General features: G+C 40.5%; 2 protein-coding genes across 2 annotated transcripts; one reads left to right on the plus strand and one right to left on the minus strand.

Annotated features, from left to right (window-relative positions):
- The first annotated feature begins 701 nt into the window (after positions 1 to 701).
- Positions 702 to 4,901, plus strand: LOC112185513 (pentatricopeptide repeat-containing protein At1g08070, chloroplastic). The gene is made up of 2 exons (XM_024323767.2): positions 702 to 791; positions 1,966 to 4,901. Exon 2 carries the CDS (start codon positions 2,574 to 2,576, stop codon positions 4,794 to 4,796), a length of 2,223 nt encoding a protein of 740 aa, XP_024179535.1. The 5' UTR covers positions 702 to 791; positions 1,966 to 2,573; the 3' UTR covers positions 4,797 to 4,901.
- A 30-nt stretch (positions 4,902 to 4,931) lies between these two features.
- On the minus strand, positions 4,932 to 6,278 carry LOC112185515 (early nodulin-93). Its single transcript, XM_024323768.2, has 4 exons — positions 6,078 to 6,278; positions 5,495 to 5,556; positions 5,302 to 5,377; positions 4,932 to 5,185 (listed from the first exon to the last, which is right to left on the minus strand). Exons 1-4 carry the CDS (start codon positions 6,160 to 6,162, stop codon positions 5,091 to 5,093), a joined length of 318 nt encoding a protein of 105 aa, XP_024179536.1. The 5' UTR covers positions 6,163 to 6,278; the 3' UTR covers positions 4,932 to 5,090.
- Between the last annotated feature and the right edge of the window lie 3,137 nt (positions 6,279 to 9,415).

The raw sequence follows: 9,415 nt of genomic DNA on the forward strand, positions 1-9,415 counted from the left end.
GAAGCCTCCCAAACGGAGCCTTAATTCATTCGCCGGCAGATTTTTGACAGCCGAAGACTGTTGAGTGAAGCATACCTTTTTAATGTCAACTTGGGTCCCTAATCTACCTCCCATGTAGATGCAGAATGCAAAAAGGAAAAAGGAGCATATTTAAACTTGCAAACCCATGGCAAGCTTCTTCAAGGGCCAGAACATATTGCTCTAGTAACAGATTCATTCATGCATGCATACATGTATATGCCCTCTGTCCAAGTGACCATGGCATGTTTAGCTATAAGGGTGTCCGCATTTGCTGACATGTCAATGACATAGAGTCCATACAGACTGAGGTGGCACAAAGATGCTGGCGTGTTGACCTGGGATTCGATAAGAGAGAATCCTAATCACCACATTTTTACCAGACATGATGAATATTCCACCATGATTTAAAAAAACCGTAGACAGTGCCCCTTCAATCTTTATTCTCCATACATGGCTATTCTCAAAAGGTAGAGGGGATGAGGCCATTCCCCTTCAATAATATACACTTTTGGTTTTGGAGAATCCTCCACGAACTTCACATCCCAAATCCCAAACCGACAGCCATAACCAGCAGAAAATAGCCGTGGCTTTCGAATTTTTGAATATACTCATGTCTTTCACTCTTATTATCGTGATCAATATCATTATCATATGTGGATTAATAATTTTTTTTCTCCCAGATAGATGGCACTAGCAGGAAACCTTAATCATCCAACATGCATGTGAATCCTTTCAATATCTTAATTCGCTTGAAAAAGCTGTTTGAACGGGTATGACCATTCACAATGACAACACATCATTATTTCCTCTCAATTCTGAAAAGTTTTTGCCATCCTATCCTTAGTCTTTGGTGGATTTTATTCAGAATTTTGAAAATGAAATTGCTCGTGAATGCTATCTTTTTCCTTGGGTCAATTGTGGAATCAAATTTTGAAATGCATAAACGTGTCTTATAAATTACAATAATTGAATTGAGTTGGCTTTATAATAATCTCTTTTAGGGACTAATCAACTACTATAAGGGATTGCTTGTACTGTAAGAAACAGAACCCATGGCCAACATAACCCTCTAACAGTTTATATATCTTGAGCTATCATTATTGTAGTCTGTTTCCTTAAAGAAAAATGGATGAGATCAGATTCATTTACTTATGAAGTTTTAGATTACAAATCGGTTATGCGATCGTAAATCAACACATTAAAAGTCCAAAAAAAAATTTCGAAAGATTTTATATTCATCCAGTTTATACATAAAAAGAGAGATTTCCCCACCACCAAAAGAAAACAAAGAAGAAAATAATGGAGATGAATGGGGAACATGAACATAGAGGTTTTAATTCTTCTAAAATCAATGATGCCACAAATGCAAGGCCCAATGTCAACTGTTTGTAGCAGAAGCCCATAGGCCAATTAGTAAGTCATGGTCATATTTCTTCGATTTTCCCGAATAGGCTACTGTAATTCTCTACTTCTCCAGGATTGGATGTTCTTCGTTAACTGGTTTCTTATGTTTAAATCTTTTTTTATATCTTGTAAATGTAGATGCTTTATTAACTATTATAGTTGACTGTGGTAATTTGAGGTCCTTGGAATGTGAATGTGAACTGAGTTTGCATTGTAGTTTCTTGATGATGATGATGAGCGGATGAGGTTAGCACAGGTTCATTGATTTCACACTATTATGATTACTCACAATGTGTGCGCTTGGTCTGCAAATGCAAATCAAATAGGTCTTCTCTTGCTTTGCTGAAATAAATGTGTTGTAAACTCGTAATTTGTAGAAGGTTCCAGATCAAATGGTTCAACTCCGTAGCTTTCTTTTTGTGTAGAAAGACAAGTATTAAGTGTTGTTTCAGTTAATTTGATTCCATAATCCATTAGTATGATTGACTTCTGGATGCTTTGTTTTCCTATACTTTCACTAATGAGGACTGTCGCATGCAGGTGGACTTTCACGAAAATGATTTACTTTATGAAGCCCTTTAGATTAGAAAGGTCGTCTACAGATTCTTAAAATTCATAGACAGGATGACGGCGAAATTTCTTGCTACCGATGTGAACCTTGAACAGCTTACTAGTTGTACGAAGAATTACAGTAGTATACAACTTGAAGCTGTTGTGAGAGGTGCTTTGTCCTTTGCTTTAGATAAGTGAGGTTGGATGATCACCATATGACAGTGGATGGAGAGAGCATTAAGGTCACCATGGTTGATTTCGTACTTGCACTACAAGAAGTTAAATCTGCTTAATTTAGGAGTTTCAATTGATGAACTCCAAATGTGCAGACCAAATGGTATGGTAGATTGTGGTCATTATCATAATTAAGCAGGTTTATAAAAGAGTGATGCTACTTGTGGAGACACTTAAATTGGGCGAACGACAGCCCTTTTGTTAAATTGGTCAGAATATATTCTCTCACAGTTTTGGCCTTAAAAATCCAAGTTTGGCGGGTAATGTTCATAACTCAACTACCAACTGTATTTCAAATAGTTACCCGTCACCCTTTGTTACCCTTATCCTTCTCACTCAGCTCTGCACCACAGAGCTGAGATATGGTGTTTTCGTTTTCATCTTCGTCTTCGTTGCTGACCACTCCACCCTCCACCCTTCACGTCCTCCCCGCCTCCGATCCTCCGTACAACCTCCTCCAAACCCACCCATCTCTCACTCTCCTCTCCAAATGCAGAAGCATCCAAAATCTCAAACAAGTCCACACCCACATCATCAAGACCGGCCTCCACAACACCCACTTTGCCATGAGCAAGCTCATTGAGTTTTGCGCCGTTTCGCAATTTGGGGACCTCTCCTATGCTCTGTCGGTCTTCGAATGCGTTGAGAATCCGAACCAGATTATTTGGAACACAATTATTCGAGGCTATTCCTTGAGCTTGAAGCCATTACAGGCCGTGGAGTTCTATGTAAGGATGATTGCCTCGGGTGCTGAGCCGAATTCTTACACATTCCCTTTTGTTTTGAAGTCTTGTGCGAAAGCTGGGGCAGCTCAGGAAGGGAAGCAGGTCCATGGGCATGTGTTGAAGCATGGAGTTGGCTCTGATGCGTTTGTGCACACTTCTCTGATCAACATGTATGCGAAAAGTGGTGAATTGGATAATGCAAGGTTGGTTTTTGATAAAAGTCATCTGAGAGATGCGGTTTCGTTTACTGCTTTGATTACTGGCTATGTTTCAAGGGGTTGTATGGATGATGCCCGCAGCTTGTTTGATGAAATTTTAGTAAGAGATGCTGTGTCTTGGAATGCTATGATTTCAGGGTATGCTCAGAGCGGCAGGTTTGAGGAAGCTTTGGCTTTGTTTTCGGATATGCGAAAAGCAAATGTGGTACCTAATGAGAGTACTATGCTTACTGTGCTTTCTGCTTGTGCTCAGTCGGGGTCACTTGAATTGGGAAAATGGGTCGCTTCTTGGATTGAAGACCAGGGACTTGGATCGAATGTTAGGCTTGTTAATGCACTTATTGATATGTACTCAAAGTGTGGTGCTTTGGACACAGCTAGAGGTTTATTTGATGGTATGCAACAGAGGGATGTGATCTCGTGGAATGTTATGATTGGTGGTTATACACATAAGAGCCAGTACAAGGAAGCCTTGGCACTCTTTCGGTTAATGCTACGTTCAAATGCAGAGCCTAATGATGTCACATTCTTGGGCATTCTTCCGGCTTGTGCTCATTTGGGAGCTCTTGACCTTGGCAAATGGATTCATGTTTATATAGATAAGAAGTTGCAGTGTTTGACCAATACATCTCTCCAGACCAGTCTCATAGACATGTATGCAAAATGCGGAAACATTGAGGCAGCAAAACAAGTCTTTGATGGTATGGAAGCCAAAAGCTTGGCCTCTTGGAATGCAATGATAACTGGCTTAGCAATGCATGGGAAAGCAAATGCAGCGCTTGAGCTTTTCTCGAAGATGGCTGATGAAGGATTCAAACCAGATGATATCACATTTGTGGGAGTTTTATCGGCTTGCAACCATGGTGCTCTAGTAGACCTTGGACGCCAATATTTTAGTTCCATGACCAAAGACTACCATATTTCACCGCAACTACAACACTATGGATGTATGATAGATCTTCTAGGACGAGCTGGGCTACTTGATGAAGCAGAGGCCCTCATGAAGACCATGGAGATGAAGCCAGATGGTGCTGTGTGGGGTTCTCTTCTTGGGGCTTGTAGAACCCATAAGCGTGTAGAGATGGGTGAATATGTTGCCAAACATGTGTTCGAATTGGAGCCTGAAAATGCTGGGGCTCATGTGCTGCTATCAAATATCTATGCAAGTGCTGGTAGGTGGGATGATGTAGCCAGAATAAGAACCACGCTGAACGATATGGGAATCAAGAAAGTTCCTGGCAGTACTTCTATTGAGGTGGATAGTGTTGTTCATGAGTTTCTCGTTGGTGACAAAGTGCATCCTTTAAGTGAAGAAATCTATGAGATGTTGAAAGAAATGGATAGGCTTTTGGATATGGCTGGTTTTGTGCCTGATACATCTGAGGTACTCTATGATATGGATGAGGAATGGAAGGAAGGGATTTTGAGTCATCATAGTGAGAAGTTGGCCATTGCTTTTGGTTTGATCAGCACAAAGCCAGGCACAACTATTCGAATTGTAAAGAATCTTCGAGTATGTGGAAATTGTCATTCAGCTACAAAGCTGATATCCAAGATCTTCAATAGGGAAATTATTGCAAGAGATAGGAATCGCTTCCACCATTTTAGAGATGGTTCTTGTTCATGTAATGACAATTGGTGAACATCCCTTAAGGGGCGATGGAAATGCAGGTGTTTTCCTCCGTACGTGGATTTAATTAAATTGCAATTCCATTCTTGATCATTTAAGCAGATAAGTGTCTATTATTAAATTTGGATAGAGACTGAGCCAGTTGAATGGAAGAAAAGTGCAATATATTAAAGGCTGATAATCGAGTACATAAATTTTCTAGTACTATTACAATGAAAACCCATCTCTATTTATTTATTATCAAGATGATGGATTCACATAAGAACAACAACAGCAGTAATTTAAACTCAAGTCAGTGATTGGAATTTATGCTTCATAGTTAGATCCTTGGTGGAATGAGTTCTTCCTTGCGGTTGCCAAAATGGTCTTGTCAGCCACTATGAAATATGCCATTCCAGCCGCTGTCATAATAAATCAACAAAATTTTCTTCAATATATAAAGTACTACTGATAATGATACATGCATAAAGAAAGATACTTTTTATGAGGATTATGATAGAAGGCAAAGATTGAAAACCTGTGGAAATTATGAGAGCCTGAGCAGTGGGATTCAGATTGGCTTTTGCCCATGGCAGCATCCTCACACTAGCAAACTGCATATAAATCATAATCTTAATTAGTTAATTTTGGGTATCATAGCTTCCCCTTTCATACATATAGATTCACTTACTTGTATATATATTAAATATATGGAGCCAAAGGAAACTTACAGTTGGAATTGCAGTGGCAATGCTAGCAACAACAGCTGCCTTAGCTCCAGCTTTTACACCCTCTGAACCATTAAAAAAGTTAAAGGTTAAACTTCCAGAAGAAATTCTTAGGCTAGCCTAGTGATCTTCTCACAATTGTTCTAAACTTCAGAAAATTAAGAAAGGAAATAAAGTTCATGGGATACAGAAACTATGAGCTAGTATATCAACAGGGTATTAGCTAGGGTCCCCCACTTGATAGGCTGGTCCTATACTTTATCCATTTGATCAAGAACAAGCCCTTTATGTGTTCTTTGGCAAAAAGGGAACCATGATCAAATACAAAATCTTAACCTCATGATAAGCATATATCTGATATCAGTCTATAACTAACTTTTTAGAGGCTCTAGGCAAGAGATATATACAAGTAATACAACTTCATACTCCCAGTTCCCATGATGCTTAACATCATGAATTACCACATGCCTCTCAAACCTTCATACTGGTATAAATTCTAACCATAAATACATGTATATGATATGATATGTATACAATGTATGAATCAAGTCGGTCAAAAAGGTGAGGTAGGAAAACAAGAACATGCCATGAGAACAGCGCTTAGCCAACTGCTGGTCAAATGACGTCAGGCTGCGTTTCTCCATGGGAGACTGAGCCACATTCTTTGCCATTGCAAGAGTATTAGTGCGTGTAGTAGTAGAGATGAATAAATGGAATGACAGAAGTTAGAAGAACTGGGATGAAATTTTGAGAAGCTATTTCCTGAAAACTTTGGATGAATGGTAAAGTTACGCATGGGTGGATATTTATTGGGGATTTAGGTGTAGCTGGTTACTGAGAGAGGTCCTAGTGTTGTGAGAGAGCAGCTGGTTTTCAATGATTTCTGGTATCTGAGTCACTTGTTTTCAATGAACGGTCGGTTTTGTTCTGTTGCTTTATATTCCCCAAATGCCCATGGTTTTGTCAGGGAAAGTTTGGGTCCAAATCGATGTATAGAGGATACGAATGTAAAAACAAATTCTCACTGATCAGGCGAAGAGCATAGAGATGAGAGATTCTGCTCCTATAATCCATTGGTGTTGCAGAACTGACATAAGAATCTTAAATATATAAGTATATATGACTCATTTTTTCAAATTACCATAGTAGTTTATTAGGCAGAACTCCATCTTTTCTGTAAGTCGGTTTCGGTTTCTCTCCCTTGAAACGAGAGAGGAAAAGTGCAACTGGTTTAGGACAAAGCTGCCCTGAAAGGCCAAAACCATGGGTAGCCCTTCAAAGGAGCTCTGGTTTCATGCACCTCAAACTGCTCATGAGATTGTAGCACGTGTGCTCAAGGTGTTCCTGAGATTAGAACACGTTTCATAGATCGATCTGCACCTGTTGCAGCTGATGCACAGTGCCACAGTAGTGGTCAGTGGCACTCAACTCGATTCATTTATGATATTAACGTAAAACAAAAACAAAAAATTCATATTTTGATATAATGTGTTTGTTTTCGGAGAAATATCTACGGGAAAAAAAAATCATATATGGTGATGTATTAGTTTTTGTTGAAGGATATCGACATAATGTGTGCCTCTACAAACTAGGGTTTAGAGTTGTAATAGGAAAGTACCCTAGGTATACTAATTGTATTCCGATTCTGTTACCTTTTGTGTACTCTGTAAACTCCCTATATAAAGGGCTCCTATTATCAATAATAAACACAATTCTATTCTCCTACAACACGTTATCAACACGAGTTCTAACCCTAGCTTCAGAAAAAGAAAAAAACTTTTCTCTCTGCCGCCAACCCAAAACAAAACAACAACAAAAAAAGAAAGAAAAGGGAGAGGCCGAACCTCAGCCTCACCGGCCTCCGAACTGCAGCCCAGCCTCCTGCCGAACCAGTCGCACCCACCTGCACCAGCCCGAGCACACTCGGCCTCGCCTCCCTCCAACCCGCCTTGCAGCTCCAGCCACCGTCTCCTACCGCTCACCCTGCACCTCCGCGCTGCACACAAGCCTGCAGCCCACTGCAGCACACCCCCGCCGCAGCCCAGCATCCCATACCTCCGATTTGCAGCGTCGACTCCGGCACTAGCACCTTCTATCTACAGAACAGAGGAGGAAGAGCAAAGGAAGACCAGAAGAAGAAAAGAGAAGAAGAAACCGAAAAAAAAAAAGAGGGACCCAGCCAAAGAAAAAAAAAGAAGAAAGAGAAAAAAAAAAGGAAAGGAAAGGGGGAGGAGCGGGCTTGGGCCCGGAAAGAAAAAAAAAAGAAGAAAAAAAAATAGAAGGAAGGAAGAAAAAAAAAGAAGGAAGAAAAAGAAAAAAGGGAAGAAGAAGAAAAAAAAAGAGGGCGAAGGGAGAAGGGAGAAGGGCAACCACCAACTGCCAATTTCCAACCAGATTCCAACTACACGCCTGCATCAACACGCGCGTGTCTTCAAGTTAAGAACAATCACGTAAGTTTTTATAATTAAAGTTGCTGCTTTCTTGTATTTAAATTCCATTTATTTTCTGCAAATATTGGAATATATGTTGCCAAATGAGTTTGATATTTAACAAAGCGGAATTGTTGGGATTCACGCTTAACGAACTAAGAGTGTTCGTATGAATTAAGAGTGTTCATAATTAAACGAACTAAGAGTGTTCGTGTGAACTAAGAGCGTTCACAATGCTTGGACTAAGAGCGTCCGTAAGCATCAAAATGTGACCATATTAAAACGTCATTGTTGGTCTAATCCAAAAGAGATTCTTGGAAATTGATTTCTTGGAAGCATAGCTCAGAAATCGCATTATTTTAGTTTTCGTGGAAGTTTAACTCCGAAACTAATATATTTTCTCTTCTTATTTTCAGGATGTCGAATGAACCTAGACTCGACTTTCCCATGCTTGACTCAACAGGCTCGGATTACCACAGTTGGGTAACCGATGTTGAGAATCATCTCACTTCCAAGGGAATATTACCCATAATCCAGGCACCTAACTCGGATCTTTTGTTCAACCGAACATCTACAAAGCATGCTCAAGCAGTTATCTTGATGCGACGCCATATGGACAAGGCACTCAGATTAGAGTATATGTCGATCAAGGATGCAAGAGAGCTATGGGTAGCGCTAGAAGAGCGCTTTGGCAATGTCCAAGATTCCCTCCTCCCTGACTTGAAGGTTCAATGGAATAATCTGCGCTTTGCTGACTTCAAGTCTGTTGCTGAATATAATTCAGAAGCTCTTCACATACAGTCCATGTTGAGGTTTTGTGGACAACCTGTCACAGAGCAAGAGCTAATTGAGAAAACTCTCTCCACCTTCCCCGTTTCAGCCATTGTGGTATCAAAGCAATACCGTACTGAAGTCAATGCTGGACGGATCATGAGGTTTCATCAGCTTATCAATATTATATCTGTAGTTGAGAAACATGATAACATACTCGTGAGGAATTATAATTCAAGGCCCATTGGAACTAAGAGCGTTCATGAGGCGAATTATAATGCATCCAGAGGAGGGCGCAAGGAGCGGAACCCTAATAAGGGATATGAGGGACGTATGAGTCCATATAACCGCCCTAATAAGGAAGGCAAGTTTGGTGCGGATACACGTGGTGGTAATGCCACACGTGGGAGAGGTGGTCGTGGTATCCCTGGTCGTGGTGGTGACACCAACCCTCCTAGGGAACGCCCACAACGTGTACAACGTGCACCTCAATTAAAGGGAGGCAACCGCAATGATGAGTGTCATCGATGTGGATCAATTGAGCATTGGTTCAAGCAATGCAAGGCAAGTGAGGAACTAGCTGAAAGAGACAGGGCATATAGGGACCTGAGAGAGCAAGAAGTGTACCTTGCAGAAGAAGAAGAAGATGGTGGAGATGTCAATCTCACCATAGAGGACTTCAAAGCTGAAGATGAAGTGCACATGGATGCAAGAGACTTTGATT

This window comes from Rosa chinensis, chromosome 2 (assembly GCF_002994745.2).
Source record: "Rosa chinensis cultivar Old Blush chromosome 2, RchiOBHm-V2, whole genome shotgun sequence".
NCBI classification, from domain to species: domain Eukaryota; kingdom Viridiplantae; phylum Streptophyta; class Magnoliopsida; order Rosales; family Rosaceae; genus Rosa; species Rosa chinensis.